This window comes from Indicator indicator, chromosome 25, assembly GCF_027791375.1.
Source record: "Indicator indicator isolate 239-I01 chromosome 25, UM_Iind_1.1, whole genome shotgun sequence".
NCBI classification, from domain to species: Eukaryota; Metazoa; Chordata; class Aves; order Piciformes; family Indicatoridae; genus Indicator; species Indicator indicator.
Window position 1 is genome coordinate 1,279,078 of NC_072034.1, and position 22,365 is coordinate 1,301,442.

Sequence of the window (22,365 nt, forward strand, 5' to 3'; positions counted from 1 at the left end):
CTGCAGCAGTTCATGTCCTGAAGGACACCATGCCCACAGAGAAGCATGATGCCCAGAAGACTGTGGCAGGGGCTGGTAGGAAATCTGCCCCCACAGGGAAGAACTGGCTCTTGAAAAAGATGAAACATCTTATTGATGCTTCCATAGGCTGCCATTGCTACCAGCTAGACCATACCATGAAATAAATATAAAGTAAAAGAAATTGCTGAGGATTTAAGGACAGGATGAGGGTTTATTCTTTGTATTTCTTTATCAAATTGGTGTTTGGTTATTTGGTGTTTTTAAAGGAACTGGATCTTACAAATCCCAAGACATTCAGAAACCTGGCCAAGCCCATGGGAGCTCAAACAGAAGACAGGTTATCCCAGTACAAGAAGAGATTCAAAGACTGGGAGGATCCCAATGGTGAGTAATGATACATCCTGCAGGAAGAGCAGAGGGACATGTACCTGTCACATGGTGGGAGCCATGGATTTTTATATGATGGGTCAGGAGATCTGGATGGCACAGCAGGCTACCCAGGTGGCCAGGAAGGCCAGCAGCATCTTGACCTGTATCAGAAATGCTGTGGCCAGCAGGGGTAAGGAAGTGATTGTCCCCCTGCCCTCAGCACTGATGAAACCAAGCCTTGAGTCCTGGGTTCAGTTTTAGCCAATGCAGAATGAGAGAGAGACTGAGGTGCTGGAGGAGGTCCTGAGAAGGGCAACAAGGCTGGTGAAGGGTATGGAGAACAGGGCTGCTGAGGAGCAGCTGAGGTGACTGGACTTGTTTTGTCTGGAAAAGAGGAAGCTGAGGGGAGACCTCATTGCTCACTAAAGCTCCTTGAAAGGAAGTTGGAACCAGGTGGGGGTTGGTCTCTTCTCCCAGGTAACTAACAACAGGACAAGAGAAAATGGCCTGAAATTGCCCCAGGGGAGGTTTAGGTTGGACATTAGGAAAAATTTCTTTGCTGCAAGAGTGGTCAAGCACTGGACCAGGCTGCCCAGGGAGGCAGTGGAGTCACCATCCCTGGAGGTGTTCAAGAAATGTATGGACTTTAGCCCAAACTCAAGTGACAAAAAGAAAACTTTAAGTTTCTTGAGGGCAAAAATTACAAATCCCAATTTTTGGTGTGTCCAACAAATTCCAATTCCATCATGCCCAAAGGTCACAGGGTAATTAATTCCTTTTCTTTTTTTCGCCAGTTAGCACTGACACTGTCACCTAACTGCTTTATTGATGTTGGTTTTTAATCTCCTGCAGGAGAGACCCCAGCCTATCACTATGGGACCCACTACTCATCTGCCATGATAGTGGCTTCTTACCTTGTCCGGATGGAGCCTTTCACTCAGATTTTCTTACGGTTGCAGGTAACAATTCCATCACCTCCCTTGCTGTTTCCTTCCTACTGGACAGTTGAGATCTGAGCAAAAAATACAATCAGTTGCCTTTGGTTTCATCGGATATGGGAGAAGAATTCTATTTAGCAGAGTTGTTACTGCCTCAGAGGTTTCTTTGTAAAAGGTGGAATGGAATTCACTTCTTTTTATGTTCCTTCTCTTGTAATTTCACCGTTTTTCTAAGCGTAGGCAGAGGAAAATATCAGCAGACAAAAGCAAGTTTTATCGTGAAAAATACTTTGCTGCTCAAGCTTTGTTTGTCTGTTGTTGAAAGAATCTTATGGCAGCTGTTTAGCTCTGTGCTGGGAAGTGCTGAAAGATTGTTATTTTAAGCCAATATGTCTCTCCAAACAGACATTTTAGAAGAAAGTTGATAGCTGAGTTTGTTCAGCCTTGAGAAGAGAAGGCTTAGTGAAGATCTTGTCACCATGGACCAGTACATAAACAGTGGCTCCCAGGAGGATGGAGACTCCTTTTGACAAGGAGTCCCATGGAAAAGACAAGGGATGATGGGGACAAGTTACTGCTGGGGAGATTCCCATTGCACTCCAGAAGAAAATGTTTCCCCATGAGAACAGTCAGAGATTGGAATCATCTCCCAAATGAAGCAGTGGAGTCCTCTTCCCTGGACAGTTTGAAGTCTCAGCTTGGTAGGGTACTGGGCCAGCTCATTTCAGCTCTACTGTGCCCTAGAAAGGTTGGAGCAGATGATCCTTGGGGTCCCTTCCAACCTGGGATTTTATGAACTAGGTGTTAGAATGAACTAGCATTTATCAAAGCCTGTAATTCTTTGGCAGTTTGGTTAATGGGGTTTGTCAAATATTTTCTTAGACAGAAGCCATCAGGCAAAAAGTTTTGTGTTACTGTGGGAGACTGAACTTTGAAATGGGACTTAAAACCCTGAGCGCTTTGTTTACTGTGCCCCAAAACACAGTGCAGCTGTTCACAGCTGTTGTGTTAGAGGAGGCAACGTGCTGCATTCTGTAGTGTCTTTATTAGGCAGAGGATGTTCTGATCTGCCTTCTTGGCAAAACCTGCTGTGCTGAGAGATACTCTGCTGCTGACACACTTCTGTCTGTGTCCCACAGGGTGGTCACTTTGACCTGGCTGACCGAATGTTTCACAGCGTGCGGGAAGCTTGGTACTCGGCATCGAAGCACAACATGGCAGATGTGAAGGAGCTCATCCCAGAGTTCTTCTACCTCCCCGAGTTCCTGCTCAATTCCAACAACTTTGACCTAGGTAGGCAGACAGAACTTGATAGCATTGCTAAGGGTGTGAGAGCAGTGCCAGGTAGCCCGACATGTGAACAGTGTCTTGTGATGAAGGCGGGGAAAGGTCTGGTTAACTGCAGGAGGAATGGCTTGTGTGCTGTGACATTAAAGCACAAGCAGGATAGCTGCTGATACTTCCTTTGTGTTTAGTCACTATTATGTTTGACATTCAGAGTGATTCAGAACTCATTGTTTCATCAGGAAGAGTATATATCAGGACTTCTTATTTCCTCTCTCAGTTGTTTTTCAAGACTTACCAAACTTTAGGTATTTTCCCAAGCACTGACTGTCCAGTTTCAGCAGTTCATGAAAAGTTTGTTCTAAGACTTGTTGAACAAGGCACTGAAATATCCAAAAAGGCTTTTTCTTTGGAGTGGCATGTTTTATTTGTTGTTTTAGTTTGGGTTTTTTACCAGTTCAGACTGCAGATGATCATGTTTTAGTTGTCATTTCTCTGCTTTACATTTTTCTCCCTGTGACTTGCTACTCCATGATGGCCTGAAATTGTGCCAGGGGAGGTTTATGTTCGAGATGAGGAAAAATTTCGTTGCTGCAAGAGTGGTCAGGGGTTGGAACAGGCTGCCCAGGGAGGTGATGGAGTCACCATCCGTGGAGGTGCTGAAGAAATGTGTGGGCCACGGCACTTGGGGATAAGGCTTGATAAGGCTTGGTGGCTATTGGGTGGTGGGTGGTGGTTGGACTGGATGATCTTAGAGAGCTTTTCCAGCCTAAACAATTCTATGATCCTATGATTGCATGAAGAATGTTTTCCATGTTATTGCCTGGCATTTAAAACTGACACAATATTGTGAAGACAAGACTCAACTGGCTTGTTTTATAAAGAAAACGGGTTAGAATTTCATTTTTTGTATAATTTCTTTTCGCTGTTGCAGTGCAGTTTTACTACTTCTCATTTTAATCCTTTTTTTTTAATAGGTTGCAAACAGAATGGCACTAAACTTGGTGACGTCATCCTCCCCCCGTGGGCAAAAGGAGATCCTCGTGAGTTTATCAGAGTTCATCGGGAGGTAATTGAATTTGCATTTGAATAATGACAACAGGAGAAAAAAAGGTCAGCTGGCACTTGCCACTGTTCCTTAGTTCAAGCTGGATGATGCAGTCACAGCTGCTAGCCAGTCCAGGAGTTCTTGGTTGATAGCTACAATTGGTGTTTCATTCCCTTCCTTTTTGGCTGGTGTCCTGGTTTGACATGGGTGCCTTTAAGATCCACAAAGTTACACACCTCTGGGAGGTCCAGAGTGTCCAGGAGGTGGACTGGGAAGTGTATGTCGTTCCCATAAGTCCTGCAGAGTCTGGCTGCAGACTCAGTTTTCTTCCCTTTTTTCCCCTCCCTCTCTCCTCCCAGGAGGATGCACAGGCTCTTATCTCTTGCAGAGGAGTGAGGCCTGGTTTTGGACTTGGCAATGCTGCCAGTTAGGCTTGGAGCTGCCAAGCTGAATTTTAGCTGCATCACAATGGTTTGGTATGGGGGGGGCAGAGAGGCTTGGGCAGTGGGGGCAGGGGGCATGAAGGCTTGGGTTTCTTAGCCTGGTTTAAAGGGAGGTTTGTGTGAAGCTTTGGCTTAATGGGGTTCTGTGTTAGGCCCAGACCATGTATTCTGTGTATTTGATATGCTTTGTACTGTTGTACGTAGTTGTCAGTAGCATTTCCATTTAAACTTTTCATCCTGTCCAATCCTTTGTGTGAGTGATTTTCTTTTACCCCCTTTGGAAGAGGTAAATCTGCCTCGCTCTAAACCAAGACAGCTGGGAAGGTTGTCGGGGCAAGACTTGCTTCAATTAAAAGCATCATCAAAAGCTAACCAGAATATGCCAAAATACCTTGTGCATCATTCTCGGGGTAGGTGTGGGCTCAACCAGCGACCTACACAGCTGGGTTTAATGCATGTCCCTTCAATTTCAGGCTCTGGAATGTGACTTTGTGAGTGCACATCTGCATGAGTGGATTGATTTGATCTTTGGCTATAAACAGCAAGGTCCTGCTGCAGTAGAAGCTGTCAATGTCTTCCACCATCTCTTCTATGAGGGCCAAGTGGACATATATAACATCAATGATCCATTAAAGGAGACAGCTACCATAGGATTCATCAATAACTTTGGACAGATTCCAAAGCAGGTATAGCTTTCATGTCATTCTTGTTAGCCAGATGAAACTCAAACTGAAACACATTTGTGGAAAACAGGAAAGTGTTTCAGGAGTGAAACTTCCTGAGACTGTTTTTTTCCATAAATATTCTTCCAGTGATGGGAAATATTTCATATTTCCATCATAAATGCAACAAAGATCAACTTGGGGCTTTGCTCATGAGATTGCAAATGTCTTTTGCTTTTGTGCCTGTAAAATAAAGGCAAGATGAGTAATAGTTCATCACTAAAAATGATCTTGAAGAATAACGAAGTTCCTCCTGCAAAGTTAAAGGCGAGCAGTGAGATTGCAGCTTCAAAGTAATGCCTGGGGTTTAGATATTTGAAGTTATCCTGTAATAAGAGAATTTCTAGAATAATTTATGCTTCCTCTTTTTTTTTGGTGTTCTGGTGTTCTTGGGGTTCTGCAGGGCTTGGACACGTCTTTTATTTGAAGACTCTGTCAAAAAAACCTCAAAATTTAAATTAAGGAGATTGACTTTTGTAGGACAGCTGTAGTTAAGGAGCTATAGAGACACATTTTGGTGCAACTTTGAAATTTGTGTTCTCTTCAAGAGGTTACATTAAATTATCAAATGTAATCTTAAATCTAGAGTTTCACTGTGTGTGGTTTTCTTGGGAGGTTGGGGTTTCTGTCTTTCCCTCTCCTCCCCCCCCCCTTTTTTTTTTTTTTTCACTCTCTCCTCTTCCCCTCTCCCCCATCTCCCCCTCTTTTTAACCCCCTGTCTCCCCCAGGATGAAGGAGGGTTGGTTTTTCATTTGTTGGCACTGCTGCTCTGTGAGACGAGTTGTCCATGTGAACACTGTGTGATGTCCCTTCTCTTTCCATCTTCTCCTAGCTAAGCCAGCCTGGAGGCACGCTGTAGTTCAGGGAGAGCTGTGGCATGTAGCAAGTTGTTCCCCTTCATACCCAGAGTGTAGGTGCAAGCAGTAGAATGGTGTGTGCATGCTGAGAGCTCAGCTCCCTAAGGCTTGTGCACGATCCCTCTGCTTTGGATAGGCAAACAGGTAACAACACATCTCCAGGGGAGTGAGGAAAATAACTTCCAGCCTGGAATTTCAGTTCTCCTTCCAATTCTGTAATGGCCTCTGTCTGAAAGAGTAACAGGAAGCTTGGAAAGTATCACTCACTGTTTGGTTTTGGCATTACACCTTAGAGTACCTAACTTCTGCCAGCCAAGATGTTAATGATGAATTGATCCCATGGTAAACCTTAGTGTGTGTGTTGATGATCACAGCTAGAAGTGATGATGAGCTTGCTGGGCACTCTCTGAGACACCAGGAATGGTCACTGAAGCAGTAACATGGGAGTTACATCAGTCCTAATGACAAGCCAGGCAGAAGATAATCATAGAATCATAGAATGGTAGAGGTTGGAAGGGACCTCTGGAGATGATCGAGTCCAAGCCCCCTGCCAAGGTAGCTTCACCTAGAGAAGGTAACTGGGCACTACTGAACAAAGCCTGCTCCCATCATCCTGGCACCCACCCTTTTAGGTATTGATCAGGATTGATGAGATCTCCCTCAGTCTTCTCCTTTCCAGACTGAACAGCCCCAGTTGTCTCAGCCTTTCCTCACAAGAGCTGTTCCAGTCCCCTCAGCATCTTTGTAGCCCTTTGCAAGGGCTACAAGGGCCTTTGTACTCTCTTCAGCAAGTCCCTGTCCTTCTTGAGCTGGGGAGTCCAGAACTGGACACATTACTTCAGGTGAGGTCTCACTAGGGCAGAATAAAGAGGAAGGAGAACCTCCCTTGACCTACTGGCCGTGCTCTTCTTGATGCAGGTTGCCCAGGGAGGCTGTGGATGCCCCCTCCCTGCAGGTGTTCAAGACCCGGTTGGATGAGGCCTGGGTTAGTGGGAGGTCCATGGCAGAGGGGCTGGAACTGGGTGGTCTTTAAGGTCCATTCCAACCCAAAGCATTCTCTGGTTCTATGATTCTAAGTTATTAGTGAATACTGGGAACAAGTTCAGAAACATTTGCTGACCTGCAGAATTTTTAGAAGGAAAACTGGACGTTCTGATGATCTCCTTAAGCTTTGTGCTCTTGGAAACCTGTCCTTTTTAATGCTAATGAATTCCTTGATGAATTTCAGCTCTTTAAAAAACCACACCCACCCAAGCGGGTTAGAAGCCGGCTGAATGGAGAGGCTGTGGGGACATCTATTCCCCCTGGTTCTACATGTGACAAGATTTTTTTCCATCATTTGGACAACTTGAGGCCATCTCTTGCCCCAGTGAAAGGTAAAGTGTAAAACCACTCTTGTTTCTTTGCCAGAGCATTCAGAGTTTTGGGCCTTTTCCAGGTTTTGCTTCGTTCTAATGTTCTTAATACCTTGTGAGAAAGATTTAAAGCAGCCTAATGCTGTCAGATTATGTTCCTAGCTACCTTAAAATGCACTTGGGAAGCACCAGATCTGTGCCAGGAGGCTGAGGAGAGACCTCATTGCTCTCTACAGCTGCCTGAAAGGAGGTTGCAGTGTGAGGTGGGAGTTGGTCTCTTCTCCCTAGTTTCAGGTGATAGAAGGAGAGAAAATGGCCTGAAATTGTGCCAGGGGAGGGTTTAGGTTGGAGAATAGGACAAGGGGCAGTGGGTACAAACTGGAAGCTAGGAAGTTCCACCTCAACATGAGGAGAAACTTCCTTGCTGTGAGGGTGCAGGAGCCCTGGAGCAGGCTGCCCAGAGAGGTTGTGGAGTCTTTCTCTGGTGACTTTCAAAACCCATCTGGATGTGTTCTGGTGTGACCTGCCCAGGGTGATCCTGCTTTGGCAGAGGGCTTGAGCTCTATGATCTCCAAAGGTCCCTTCCAACCCCTACCAATCAGTGCCTGTATGAAACAAAGATTTTTGTACCATAGCCGTTACAGAGATGCTGCATTTGCAGAGCATCAGGTATTTAATGGGATCAGGTAGCATTTGTCTGTGCTAGCAATAAAACATTGCCCCATCTTCTGTTCTAGAGCTCAAGGAGCCTGTGGGACAGATTGTGTGCACTGACAAAGGCATTCTGGCTGTGGAACAGAACAAGGTTCTCATCCCACCTACCTGGAATAAAACCTTTGCGTGGGGCTTTGCAGACCTCAGCTGCAGGTTGGGTACCTACGAGTCAGACAAGGTTTGTAACTGCAATTTGTTCCAGTGCCAAATGTACCAAAACCAATTAGTCCTCCACAGTGGAAAAAAAAACCAAAAAACTAACAAGGGAAATAAATGTATTTCATGTGTTCATCAAAGGATCTTGCACTGTATCTGTTTTATTGCTCCCTGTCTGCTGGTCTTCATCAGAACACCAGCAGAGTGGCATAAACCAATTAATGCTGCGTTTTTTTTAACCACGTCTGCCAAAGATGAATGAGTTAAATCTGTGCAGCTAAAGCTCATCCATCAGAGGCTGGAATTGCTTCTGCTCAAGGAGAAACTGCCAGAGGGATAGCCCTGACTGCAATTTTTTGAGTTAGTGATCCGACCTGCAGGATGCCACCCAGGTTTATTTTTATCCTACCAAACACTAATCCTGCAATAATTCTTCTTTGTTTTCAGGCAGTAATTGTTTATGAATGCTTGTCAGAGTGGGGGCAGATTCTGTGTGCCATTTGCCCCAACCCCAAACTCGTTATCACCGGCGGAACGAGCACAGCAGTGTGTGTGTGGGAAATGGGCGTCTCCAAAGAAAAAGCCAAAGCCCTCACACTCAAACAGGTAAAACACAGCAGAGCTGACTTTTGCCTCCATTGTGCTACAGAGGAATTGCAAAAGGAGAGCTGCTCACACAGTAAGCTTGGAAACTGAGAGTCCAGCAGCTCTTGTTAGCATCTTAATAGCAGGACTTTTCCTGGAGGAAAGCTTCCACTCAAATGTCAGGAAAAAAATTTAGAGCCTTAGTTATTAATTTGCCTTGCAGAGTCTCCAGCAACTGTCTAAACTGTGGTTCCAAAGTGTTTTATTTAAGGACAGTGTGAGATAAAACTCTGTGACTTGAATTTCAGGGCAGCATAGCAAAGGCCATTCATACTCTAGACTCCTGTTCCAAAGGTTAGGTTAAGCCTAACATGTAAAAGCAAGGTCTAAAACAGGTAGATACTTGTAATTGTATTCTGGAATTCTCTACTTGAGTAGTCAGGCACTGGAACAGGCTGCCCGGGGAAGTGGTGGAGTCACCATCCCTGGAAGTGTTCAAAAAAGGTGTGGCCATGGCACCTGGGGACAGGGTTTGGTGGCTATGGTGGTGTTGGGTTGATGATCGGATTGGGTGATCTTAGAAGTCTTTTCCAACTCAAACAGTTCTATGATTCTGTAATTACCTGAACCTTTTCAGCTAAGTGGGTTTAATGCAGCAATGTTTGTCCTCTCTGCTGATTGCAACTCGTTCCTCCTACCCTCTGTTGTGCAGGCACTGCTGGGTCACACCGACACTGTCACCTGCTTAACAGCCTCGCTGGCTTATCACATCATCGTGAGCGGCTCGTGGGACCGCACCTGCATCATCTGGGACTTGAACAAACTCTCTTTCCTGACACAGCTGCGAGGCCACAAGGCTCCAATTTCAGCACTCTGCATAAATGAACTGACGGTGAGCACTGAACACCATTCACCAGCCTGCAGTGGGGCAGCAGCATGAGTCAGAAAGGGTAAACCAAAGACAACCAAACCAGGCTCCTCTGGTACTGTGGCAGAACTGCTGGAACTCGCCTGGAAAGTCATTAGCTGGGTTAGGGAGGGATTGATTTGTGTCCTCTGCCCAGAGAGAGACACTTGGGTTTATTCCATACAGAGCAGTTAGAGCTCAGAAAGGTTTCTTGAGAGTGGCTAGTGTGATGTTCAAGTGGATTGTCAAACCTGCCACAGGGGATAAGAAAAGGTTTTGGTATGTGATCTGGGTTGACTTCTGTTCTTTGACACTTAGTTTAAAGGACATGAAAGATACCTTGGGTGAAGCTGCAGTGACCATTGTAGCAGTCAGAGCTGCCTGGCAGAGAAGGACCTGGGGGTGCTGGTTGTACAACCATCTGAAGATGAGCCAGGGTGTGCCCAGGTGGCCAAGAAGGCCACCAGCAGCCTGGCCTGGATTGGCATGAGTAGAGCAGAGATTGTCCCCCTGTACTCAGCACTGATGAGGCTGCACTGGAGTACTAGATTCAGTTTTGGGCCCCTCACTCCAAGAAGGAGGGGCTGGAGCAGGTCCAGAGCAGGGCAGCAAAGCTGGGGAAGGGTCTGTAATGCAAGGAGGATGTTGCAGGGGGCACACTTATAAGCTGTTAGGAGTCTGGTGGTTGCAGTTCTGCCAGAGTTTGACTGCAGCTCCTGTTTTCCCTCTGCACTGGTTTGGATCATCTCTTGCTCTTTCACCAGTAAAAAGACAAATGAAATGTAAGGAGGCACATGTTTCATGTTTGCCCACAAGAAATGGAGACAGCATGAGCAGAGTGTGAAAACTGAGGAGGGACAGTACTGGAGATAAGTTGTTGGATTGCCATACTGTGCAAAGTGGAGGGATTGTTCAACTCAGATGCTGGAAGTACAGCGACTGGGTTGCTGCTGAGCCTCCTTTTCTATGTACAATTACAAAGCTGCATCCTGTTCTAAAGATTTGCTCAAACTCTGCTTGAGCAGAACTTCTGGAGAAGGTCAGCCTTGACGGCTGAACTCAGCTTGTAGAGGAACCCACCTCAGATTTTTGCTGAAGAAAACTTGGGGCTTGCATTGAAGTGTGGAGGTGTCATTTGTCTTTGCAGGGGGACATTGTCTCCTGTGCTGGCACTTACATCCACGTGTGGAGCATTAATGGCAGCCCCACTGCCAGTGTGAACACCTTCACTGGCCACAGCCAGCAGATCATCTGCTGCTTCGTGTCAGAGATGAACGAGTGGGACACGCAGAACGTCATTGTGACAGGGCACTCGGATGGCGTTGTCCGGGTGAGTACCAGCAGCCACTCCTTGCAGTTGGCTCACTGCACCTCAGGAGTCTGTCCATCAGTGGCCTGCCTGGCACCAAAAGCAGTCCTGCTCTGGGGGGGTGCTCCAGCTGAACAAGTCCTGCAGGAGACCCAGGCTGGGTAGACCCTGCAGGCTGCTTTAGGTGCTGGAAGCAGCTGTGCTATTTCTGCACAGGGTGTACAGTGTATCCTGTCCACCAGTTAGATGGACACTGACCATTCATGCCAAGCCCCTTCAGTGAGCTGCCATTCCCACGCAACCTTTCAGTTTGCTTTCTCCTTTCGGATGCACCCCTTGTGATGTGGCAACTAGCTAGCAATAGTTGTCCTTTCTGCTCTGTTTTGGTCATGTTTTGGTCACCAGCTTTCATGCCTGGAAACAGTAGTTTTCATTCACTGTTTTTCTTCCACGCACCTTGAGGCAACTGATTTTGCTGCCTAGAGAGAAAAAAAGGCACTTGGTGATATCTCTGATCACTATGAGCCTTTGCTGTCTGCAGTCCTGGCTCTGCCTGAGCAGGATCTGCTGCTCAGATTGCTCTGTGGAGTGTATCTTTTTTATTTGAGCAGCAAAGATGTTAAATAACAGCACAAGATTTGCTCACTCCTGATCCAGGCATGAACATAGATGTCATCTAGTCCCTGAAAACAAGGCTTAGCATGGAGATGTGAGCCACCTCTTGTGGCTGCCAGTGCAAACTCCACATTCTAAAAAGCCATCTCAACTCCAGAAGCAGCTCAGCAGAAAGCTAAGAGCTCACTGTGTGTCGCTTTGCTTATCTCCTGTCCCTCCAGTTCTGGCGGATGGAGTTTTTGCAAGTACCAGAAACCCCAGCTCCAGAGCCTGTGGAGATGCTGGAAATGCAAGAGGACTGTCAGGAAGCTCAGCTAGGTATGTCTCCTGACAAGTGCTTTTGTGTTTGCCTTTGGCCTGATCTTCACTAGAAGCAGATAAAGTGTGGTCTCAGCAGAGTGGAACAGAGGGGCAGAATCCCCTCCCTCCACCTGCTGCTTATGCTGCTGGGGCTGTGCAGATCCAGTCTGGATTTGGATTTGGATCACAGGATACTCATCAGTGATTATGATACCAATCTAGCTTGGGTTCTTTCCTTTGTCCCTAGGAATGGAAATACCTTGGGCAGTTGCTTTTTTCTGTTAACAAACCTTTTATGCTAAATCTGCATCATGTTCCTCAGCCAACTGGAATTTCCCTGTAGCTCTACTTCCTTGTGTGTGTTTGGCTGGAAAGCAGCAGGATTTGGTTTTGTTAACTTGAACGTTTCTCAAAGTTTTACTTATCTGCCATATCCTTACTCAGGCTGTGGTAGGAAATAGCTTCAGTTCAAGCCTACTTTAACTTTAAAACCTACCTGAACTGTGATTCCTGGCAGGAGCAAAACCTCTGCAAAGGCTTTCAAGATGCCTGCATGCAGCTCCCCTCTAGTCAAGCTGTGGTGGTAATTGTTGGCTGTAGGTAGTGCAGCAAGAGAAAAGGAAAGAAGCTCAGGGCACAAGCAGTCCTTCTAACAACATTTTCTCTCCTGTTTGGTGAATCCAGGGCAGGAAGCCCATGAAGAGGACAGCAGTGACTCTGAGGCAGATGATCCCTGCATAGGCCAGGACACAAAAGTGCAGGAGAGCCAGAGTCAGCCCAGCAGCACCAGCCACAGGCCTAGGTCATCATCAAACAGAGCAGCAGCAGTGTGGTCAGCAGACAGTGGCTCTGACGACTCCCGGCGTTGGTCAGACCAGCTCAGCCTGGATGAGAAGGATGGCTTCATCTTTGTGAATTATTCTGAGGGACAAACAAAAGTGCATCCCCACGTTCAGGTTAACCACCCACACCCCAGCTACGCTGAAGCACGGCACTACAGCAAGCTTAAACCAGGTAAAGGGACTGGGGGCACTTCTTGTGTCAGCACAGACCCAGAAAGCAGTTTCTCTCTGTCTGTGCAGCTCTGAGCAGGGTTGGCTGATCAGTTCCAAAACAGTGAAGAGGAAAATGTGTGTTGGCTGTACATTATTCATGCCTTTCCTGAGAAGCTGTGCTCAGTTCATCTTAGCCAACAGCTAAGCCACTTACTGGCCACCACCACAAGCCCCTGCAGTGGATGGTGGAGAAAATAGAAACAACAAAAGCAAGGGAACTCAGGAGGTAGGGTGAGGATGGCCTAAAAACCCAAAGAAAGAGGAAGGCAAAACAAGTGATGCAAAGCCAATCACTCACCACCTCCCCCAAAACCCCTCCTCTCCTAGTCCAACCCCCTGCTGAAGCACAGGCACCCACAGCATGTTGCCCAGGATCACAATGGCCAGGAGACTTCACAACCTCTCTGGGCAGCCTGCTCCAGGGCTCCAGCACCCTTACAGCAAGGAAGTTTCTCCTGTTCAGATGGAACCCCCTGGGTTCCAGTTTGTCCCCATTGCTCCTTGTCCTGTCCCAGGGCACCACTGACAAGAGTCTGGCCCCATCCTTTTGCCCTCTGGGGCTGTTCTTCTCCAGGTTAAACAACCCCAGGTCTCTCAGGATCTCCTCCTCAGAGATGCTCCTCTGCAGCTCCCAACTGGACTTCAGGACAGTGGAGTTTCCATGCCTTGTTTGTGTCCTCTCCTTTCTCTCACATGCAGTTGAAAATTGTGTTTTCCATGACTGAAACTCAACTCTTCGGGAGTTATCTCGGGGAGTGGAGAGGTAGATTTTTGTCTGTCTACAGAGCCACTGGTATGTCGGGGGGAGAAAGGAACAGAACTGAGAAGAAATAGCTTTGCTTGTAACCCTCTTCTTTGCCACTCCTTTCAGGATACAGGTGGGAGCGTCAGCTGGTGTTCAGGAGCAAACTAACTATGCACACAGCTTTCGATCGCAAGGACAACGCACACCCGGCGGAGATCACCGCACTCGGCATCTCCAAGTGAGCAGCTCACCTCCCCAGCTGGCCTCTAGGTCACCTTCACACACTGCATGGCTGCTCCAGTGCTGATTGCTTCCAAGAGGATTTATTTTTTCCCAGTGGGACACAGTTCCTTGCTTAATGTTGTTTTATAGTGCTTCTGTTCAGGGCAGCTGTGCTCAAGGGCTACATTAGACAGTTACAAGGCCCAGCCTGACAGGGTGCTGGGCCCCATCTCTAAATTTAAACTCTATTCTTACCCTGCAAGGTTGGACAGGATGATCCTTGAGATCCCTTCCAACCTGGTACTCTATCAATCTATTCTATTCCATGAATACTAAAATAAATGGAGGCATTCAGCCTCATTGTGTTACACAGGGAGTTGTTACAGCTCTGATTCCCCACTCAGACCAGTGCTGAGTACAAGGGGACAATCACTTCCCTGGTCCTGCTGGCCACACTCTTGCTGGTCCAGGGCAGGAGCTGGGCACAGCCTAGCTCATGTTCACCCAGCAGACAGAGGTAAAGTCATCACTGATACCTGCGTGTCACTGTGCCAGAGTTCTGCAGCAATGCTTTTGCTCTTCTCTTGCAGGGATCACAGCAGAATTCTCATTGGGGATGGTCGAGGCAGAGTGTTCAGCTGGTCTGTGAGCGACCAGCCCGGGCGATCCGCGGCAGATCACTGGGTAAAGGATGAGGGAGGGGACAGCTGCTCCGGCTGCACCGTGCGCTTTTCACTCACCGAGCGGCGCCACCACTGCAGGAACTGCGGACAGCTCTTCTGCCAGAAGTAAGCCAGCCAGCAGTAAGCCAGCCAGCAGGCTCCCTTGGGGCTCTTTTCCATACAGAATTCTAGGCTGGGTAAAGTTGCTGCACACCAGGGAGCTCTGCTGGAAGATTGAGGTTTTATTTGCCAAAACAGAACTGATGAAGAAACAGCATCAAAACTTTCAGCACTTCTAGGGAGGAATTAAAAAAGGCAGAGCAGCCCTTTCATAAATCCGATCAGGAAAAAAACTCAGGAGAGCAATCTGTTCCAGTGTCTCACCACCCTCAATTCTAAAGAATTTCTTTCTAATCTCCAGTCTCAATCTCCCCTCTCCCTGCTCAAAGCCATTGCCCCTTGTCCTGTCATTACAGGCCCTTGTCAGAAGGTCCTCATACAAGTGAAATTCTACTTCTGCCACACCAATTTGCATCTCTGTGTTGAAATGAGTTTGGAGTTTCCTGATATTCCTTCATGCTAGTTTGCACACCTGGATAGAAAGTGGCCTGGTTGGGAAAGGACCTGTGTTCTTAGCAGTGTTTTTCTCCTCTCCAGGTGCAGCAGGTTTCAGTCCGAAATCAAGCGTCTGAAGATCTCCTCCCCAGTCAGAGTCTGCCAAAACTGCTTCTACAACCTGCAGCATGAGCGGGGTCCAGAGGAGGGGCCTAGAAATTGATGGGGTCTCAGCAAAAGGAGACCTCCTCCCACCCCACCCCTGACTCCAAGGACTAGTGGGAATCTGGTGCAGTGGTCAGAAGGGATTAGAACACTGTCTGTTTACATCAAGTTTTAAGCACTAAAAGTCAAAAGGGATCATTGAATGGAGTGGTGTTGAGAGAAGGTCAATGAGTGAAGAGCAAGCTCCGGGAAGACATGAGATTAATAACCACAAACCCAGCAGAACTGTCAGCTAACCTAAAGCTGTGTTGATATGGCTGTGGGGAAACCCTCATGTACCCTACTGAGCTGTTCTTGTCTTGGTTTTGCAGAGCTAGTCCTGTGGGGCAGGGGAGGGGATGTCCAGGGAAGGCTTTTTAGAGAGAGCTGTAAATCTGCCTTCCCCGACAGCTCCTGTGTATATTGTAAATAGCTAGAATGGCCTTTTTATCTACATCTGAACCTAACTGCCTGCTCCATGGGACTCCAGGTTAACCACTAGACTTTGTGTGGCATCTTTATCTCATCTACCAGTTGAAACAGGAATGTTTAAACCCGACAACACCCCAGGAAACTCGAAGGCATTGTGCGGATTTCTGTTTAACAGCCCCAGCCTGTGCATGTTTGTTCTTTCAGTTGCCCACATTTTCCTGTCAGGCTACATGGAATTTTTTTTTTTTTTTTTTTTTTCCAAAATAGAACATTTTTGAGACTAGGACTTGGGAGTATTTTATTCTAGCTTGTAAAATAACCAGGAACTAAAACTGTACACTTGTGTTGCATTTTATACCAAACTCTTTACCACCTCAGTGTTGTTCATATTTACTAAGGCCTCTTTTATACATAATTCAGAGCTGCAGTTTTGTTAATTCCTTACCCTTCATTAGCAGCTGATTCATGCAGGGCAAGAACCAGCTTTTACCTTCTTTTAGTCAATAGCAGTTGGTTTGCCTAGGGGTACAGAAGGAAATTCCTTCTGCAGCAAATCTTCCCTCTGCTGTCCTGCAGCTTGTTTGCAAAACACTGAACGTCTTGAACACAAGTTCACTGTCAAGCAGTGACCGCTCCCAGCAGCACATGCCAGCAGCTGGAGGACAGCAGTAGATTTTCCTTAGGGGTTTTTAAGTTTCAGTAGGAATTTTCATGGCAGTATTTTTTTACTACTCTTGTTTCTTTTGCACTACATGTGGGATGAAGTAGAGACACTGATATCCACCGGGATCGGAAGGTGTGCATTGGATAGGCCCCGTGGACTCCACCTTGGAATGAGGTCTTGCCGGTGGGTTTGTGGTTGGGTGAGGGAGGGCGTGGGGAGGGGGCAGGCTGGGTTTTGGTCTGGTTTTGTTTTTTAACATATGTGTATATATTTTGTAAATGGTGACAAACTGTTCTAGAACTGGGATATTCACAATGGATTCTTTAAAGTAGAGGTAAGGATGTGCCCCAAACCAACAGCAGACTGGTGGCCCTGCGTTTGCTCTGCTGGTGCTTCAGTGAGTGTCCTCACTCCAGATGATGAGTGATCATTCCATCCTTCACTTGGAATGATGGGGGAGGGCTCTGGCCCTGGGAATGGTACTGTCCTCAGAACTGCACCATTGAAAGTGCCAGAGCCTCTGTGGGGTATGAGCTCCTTCCAGAAGGTCCTTGGCCCTGCTGGGGCACAAGAGTCTTCTCTTGCTTTGAGCTTCTAGTAGTGAATAATTTGTTAATCCTAGCCACTTACTGTATCACCTCTGTCACCCAGTATCACCTGTTCCTGCACTGAAGGTTAAATATGTATTTTGATACCTGTTTGTTTATTCTATGTGCTGGTCTGTCAAATGAGATCTCTTCCTCTTTTGGTAGGTGTTCTGGGTCCCCAGATGAACAGAAAGTCTTCTCTAGAGCCCTTGCACACTGCTGAGTAAATGCAGGTTTGTTGAGATGAGCTGACCCAGACATCCCTTTGTATCCAAAGAGTGATGGTCACACCAGTAGCCATGCTGCAGGGCCACCCTGGCAGACCTGTCCCTAAACCTGAGCAAAGTTCCTCAGTAATCATGTGGAGCACTGGAATTGCTGTGTTTAGCTCTTCTAAGGTCTTCTCTCTTCTGCCTTTCCAAAATGATGTGAAACCAGCAGAGGTCAGATGGCAGACTGGTGGCCTTAACATTGCCAGTCTGGAGGCAACACTCCTTGAACAACTCTGTAATGCCTCTGAGTCCACAGAGTTTTCTTCTTCCCTTTGCCTCCAGCTTTCAAATCAACCCCAAACTGAAGGAAGTTAAATTCTATGGACTGGAACTTGTCCAGCCCCATGATTAAACCCTAACAAAGCTCAGGTTTCTGGCAGTAACCCTGCCGGAACTGAAACACTAAGGCAAACAGCTGGCACACAGGACTGTGGGTGGGCTGTCAGTGAAGTGGGAGCTGGTTGTACTCAGCCTTAGCAGCACCTCCTGCCTGTGCTGCTCTGAGCACAGCCAGGTCCTAACTCTTTACAACTTGTGTAGTGCAGAGGTTAGTCCCAGTTTACATTTAGGCTTAATCCTTTGGTTGCGCTGTTCCAAACCCCAGGTTCTCACTCTTAGGAGGCAGAGGGGGCAAACCAAACCTGCTGGTATTTCCTCTGCAGCTGGTGCTGTGGGCAGCTGTGTTTACTTGGGAGCAAGGGTTCTTTGCCTTTCCTTTCGAGTGTCTAATGCAAGTCCTTGCTTTTGTTTTCCATGTAAGAATCCATTGAGCAAACCTATACTCATGTAGGCTGACAATAGTAGACTGTATTCTCTGCAAGTACCTCACATGTCTTCCTCTGGCTTGTTCTCTGTAGTAAACTTACTCATGTGCTCCTAACATTTGTAGGTAGTGTGCAACTGTAACATCATGCTTCTGGGGAGGGAGGGGTTGGAGGGTTGGCTGACTCCAGCCAACAGGCCTCAGTTCAACAGCAAAACACTTTTAGAGAAGTTCTTTTTTTTTGCACTTTCTTATTGTATAAAATTGGTAGAAACTATTTGCATTGTATCATTTCAGGACTTCTTTTCCTTTCAGCCAATGACCTGTGTATAAAATACTGATGCAGTTAAAACTGTTTTTTAGGGAGTATTTTTAATTTCAGCAAGTTTGGTTACTTGTTGCATGACTATTAACACAGCTGACTTTTTGTGTCAGTGCAATGTATATTTTATTTTATTGGTTGGTTTGGGGGTTGGTTGGTTGTTTTGTTTGGGGTTTTTTGGTTGTTTTCTTCTCTTTTTCTTTTTTTTTTTTTTGTCCTGTTATTAACTTGTAAGCCCTAGTTGAATGGCCATTTATTTGTACAGCATCAGGGGTCGATTGAAGATAACTGGCTAAGACTGGAGTGTGGAATTTTGTACTATATTGCAGAAATCCAGTATCTGTTTTTTGGTGGTTACGTCAAAGGCCTGACGATTTCCTATCTAGTGTGCAATCTGTGATATCTGAATGTTCATTGTATATTTGTCTCCAATGCAAAAAGGTAGAGTTAACACAACTACAACAAGACATTGATTAAATGCAATAGTTCAGGTACTGAAGTATTTTTTTCATTTCAAATAAATACCTGCTATTTACCACCAAAAAGCTGGCTTGCATTTGTTGGAGAGGTGCAACATTTGCAGCTGAATAAAGGTTTTTAACATGGGAATGGTAACTCATGATTAACTGTTTCTGTAGTGTCAGCAGGAGTTAAACTTCTACCACTTGTTGCAGCTCTGCTTTCTGAGTACCAGCCCTGTCATGATGATGTGAAACCACAGAAGGCATCAGGCTGGAAGGCACCCTCTAAGACCATCTTGTCCAACACCCCAGCAGTGAGCAGAGACACCTCCAACTAGATCAGGTTGTTCAGAACCTCATCTGCTTTGACCTTGAGCGGCTCCACCACTTCTTCCTAGGCACAGAGGTGAGGCTTGACAGGTCAGTAGTTCCCAGAGTCCTCCTTTCTGCCCTTCTTAAGAATGGGTGGGATGTTTCCCTTCTTCTAGACTCCAGAGACTTTACCTGACTGCCAGGACTTTTCAAATACCAGGGAGCGTGGCTTGGCAACTCCATCAGCCACTTCTTTCAGGACTCTGGGATGCATCTCATCCTGTCACATAGGCTTGTGTATGTTCATGTTCCTCAGGTGGTCACAAACCTTGCAGTGGGAGGGAGTTTGTGCCCTTGGTCCCTGTCTTCTGGCCTCAGGTCCCTTCTTCCCTGAAAGGATTTTCCACTACTGCAACAGGCTGCCCAGGGACATGGTTGAATCCCCAACCCTGGATGTGTTTCGGAGATGTGATACTGAGAGACATGGGCCAGCCCAGCAAGGGAACAGTTGGACTCGATGCTCTCAAAGGTCCTTTCCACCTGAAACGATTCGTTGATTATATGCATATCGCTCCGAGGCTTCCTAGTGCCCTGCAGGGCAGCGGGGTCTGGGGGATGCCGAGCGGCTGCCCTTGGGCTGGCCGGGACCTCGGGGCATAGCAGGAGGGAAGCGCTCTGCACCTGCGTCTCCTGTGGGGGCTGGACCCCTCCATCTTTCCCGCACCGCGCCGCTTGGGTGAGCCGAGCCGAGTTGAATGGAGCAGAGGGGAAGAGCGAAACCGACCCCAGCGTAGCCGAGCACAGCCTTGTGCTGCAGTGGGCAGCCAAGCGCAGCCGCTCCCGGCAGAAGCAATGAGGGAAAAATCCAGGTGTTTCCATCAGTCCCCTGTGATTCCTTTCTAGACTGAGGTGTCTGCAGCGGGGCTGTTTTACCTGGGGAGTCTGGTGGAGCTGCTGTGCTACCTGCAACCTGAGAGGGAATCTTCTCACTGCTCAGCAAGAGCTAAAGGGTGGAGGTCATGAGGATGGGGCTGGGCTCTTTTCAGTGGTGCCCACTGACAGGACAAGGGGCACTGGGCACCAGGAGGCTTCAGTGGAACTTAAGGAAAAAAAAAAACAAAACTCTTTGCTGTGAGGGTACTAGAGCCCTGGAGCAGCCTGCCCAGAGAGCTTGGGGAGCCTCCTTCGCTGCTGGACACTTTCAAAACCTATCTGGACACCATACTGGCCAACCTGCTCTGGGTGACCCTAGATCATCACCAGCAGTCCAGACATGATTGGCACTGGGCAAACGGTAGTTGTAGGCAAAGCCTTGGTTGGATTTTATAGCAGGGCTGAGGCCAGAGGCTAGCAGGACATACAGGACACAGCTTGAGAAGCAGAAACTCTGCTGGCAGGTCACAATGTGGTGGAAGAAAAACTAGCTTGCAGGGAGCAAATTCTTTATTACTAGATGTTTTAAGCATTCCAGTACAGATGAATCTGCTCCACTGGAGCTTGGAGTTGATGAAACAATGTTTAAAAAACAAAAGGCCAACTGGACACACACCGCTCTCAAACGGAGCAGATGAATTCTGGGCATCGATCCCACCAAACATGAACAGCAAACCAAATGCTTCAGACAGAGCCCTAAGGCAAACTGTGGAACCAAGGTGTGCATTTGCCCTTCAGGCTGTACAAAGCTACAACACACACTGCCACCCAAGCACTTCATGTCCTGGGTGAAGAGAACCCCCCTCCTGGAGCTCTGCATTGAGAGCAGCAGCTACAGAACCAAGAAATACTGAGAGTGTTGCTGTACCAGCCACTGGGCCTGTTAGTGACCAATAGACTTCGCAGTGCCCCACAAAAATTATCAAAGACAAATCCCTAAGAATTCAGCTTCACTTTCGTCTGTGGTTTTGTGCTTCAACCTTGGCAAGAAATCCCAATGCCTCTCACCACAGCACCTGCACCTGTTGAGACAGAATAGGTGATCTGACACCTTCGTCCTGTGGATTTAGTGAAAACCATGGGGTGGTCCCAGGCTCTTCACACTTTTCATTTCCCTAAGCATGGAAAAAGCAGCAACACTGCTCATTTCTCTTCACAAAACTGTGCTCCAACCCTAAGCTTTCCAACCCAAAGGGACTAGCTATGTTTAGGTAGGACAGCAGAAGAAACTTCTTCACTGAATAGGTTCTCAAAGCCTGGAATAGGCTTCCCAGGGCAGGATGGTTGAATGCCCATGCCTGGAGGTGTTTCAGCAAAGCAGAGATGTGGTGCTGAGGACATGGTTAGAGAAGGGTTGGACTCAATGATCTCAAAGGGCTTTTTCAACCAAACCCATTGTGTTTACACTGAGGAACCTGTACTAAATGACCTGTTGGATCTCAGCCCCGTTTCAATCTCCTGCGCTGTATTCACCTCCCACAGATCATCTCTCCTTTATCAAGGCTGCAAGTGACAGTTTAGTGTGAAAGTTCCCTTTTCAAGTGTCAGAGAGACTGAGCTGGAACTCCAGTTGCAGTATCAACACCTCTCTTAGTTAATTCCTCCACCTGAAAGCAGGAAAGATGGCTAGGCTGGCCAAACAGAAATGGGAACTGGCTGGAGCTTGTGATGGAGCCGTTCCAAATCCCTGCAACACTGCTCAGGTCTCTCTGACGCATGATACCAAATCCACCCCAAAAGCAACTCCCTGTACAGAGCTGGAGTTCTAACCCTTCACTGTCCCAGACAGACTCATATCTGCTGTGGGTAATTAACCCTTTGCTAGGAGCTCTGCAGTGGCTGTTACAGCAGGTCACTGCTTTGGCAGGAGAGCACTCTCAGCTGTTGGTGCTGCAGCACAAACTAGAGGCAAGCAGTTCCCAGAGCAGCTCTCTGAGCCCCTGCCAGCTGTGACCTCTCCCCAGGTGCTCAGCTGACACAGCATTTTGCCACTATTGCCACGAAAGGGTTGTGGGACCCTTCAAACTTGCTGCAAACTGAAAACCTGCTCTTGGTGGTACCAACTACACCTACCCCTTTGCTTCAGGTAAAGGAGGCTGAGCCCAAGACCATGGCCAGCAAACATTCTCACCTCAGGTGAAGAGTGAACCCCAGTCTGCAGAGAGAAGGGATGAATGGTGACCCAATGATATGCTCATGGTGGAGGACTGGGCAGCACCATCCAGTACCAGACACAGACACACACTGCCTTACAAGCAGAACTGAAGGTACACATTATACACACCATGGTGGGACAAACTCAGCCTGCTCTCTGAACACCAACCACTAAAAGCTGTCACAACTCCACCCTGCTCTGCTGGGTGCTGCCCCAGAGGCAAGGAAACCCGTGTGGAATGACTGCCCAAGGTCTAACCCTGGGCTGAAAGGAAAGGGCTCACAGCAATGAGAATTGGGCATCTCAGAACTAATTCTCCTTCTTGCAAGGTGTTTTAGGATCAGGCAGCTTTGCTTTGTTTTGCTGTGGGAAACACCCACAGAATCAAAAACGCTGTG

At 47.4% G+C, this 22,365-nt stretch overlaps 1 protein-coding gene across 1 annotated transcript in view; it reads left to right on the plus strand.

The window, feature by feature from the left end:
- Nucleotides 1-15,085, plus strand: part of WDFY3 (WD repeat and FYVE domain containing 3) — a 79,539-nt gene extending 64,454 nt beyond the window's left edge. The window contains exons 51-65 of the mRNA XM_054392162.1: nucleotides 288-405; nucleotides 1,243-1,349; nucleotides 2,468-2,621; nucleotides 3,590-3,681; nucleotides 4,577-4,789; nucleotides 6,911-7,058; nucleotides 7,775-7,929; nucleotides 8,355-8,513; nucleotides 9,205-9,384; nucleotides 10,547-10,729; nucleotides 11,545-11,641; nucleotides 12,308-12,637; nucleotides 13,550-13,661; nucleotides 14,236-14,433; nucleotides 14,965-15,085. Coding sequence (XP_054248137.1) covers nucleotides 288-405; nucleotides 1,243-1,349; nucleotides 2,468-2,621; nucleotides 3,590-3,681; nucleotides 4,577-4,789; nucleotides 6,911-7,058; nucleotides 7,775-7,929; nucleotides 8,355-8,513; nucleotides 9,205-9,384; nucleotides 10,547-10,729; nucleotides 11,545-11,641; nucleotides 12,308-12,637; nucleotides 13,550-13,661; nucleotides 14,236-14,433; nucleotides 14,965-15,085 — 2,367 coding nt within the window. The remainder of the gene's footprint in view (nucleotides 1-287; nucleotides 406-1,242; nucleotides 1,350-2,467; nucleotides 2,622-3,589; nucleotides 3,682-4,576; nucleotides 4,790-6,910; nucleotides 7,059-7,774; nucleotides 7,930-8,354; nucleotides 8,514-9,204; nucleotides 9,385-10,546; nucleotides 10,730-11,544; nucleotides 11,642-12,307; nucleotides 12,638-13,549; nucleotides 13,662-14,235; nucleotides 14,434-14,964) is intronic.
- Nucleotides 15,086-22,365: the final 7,280 nt, after the last annotated feature.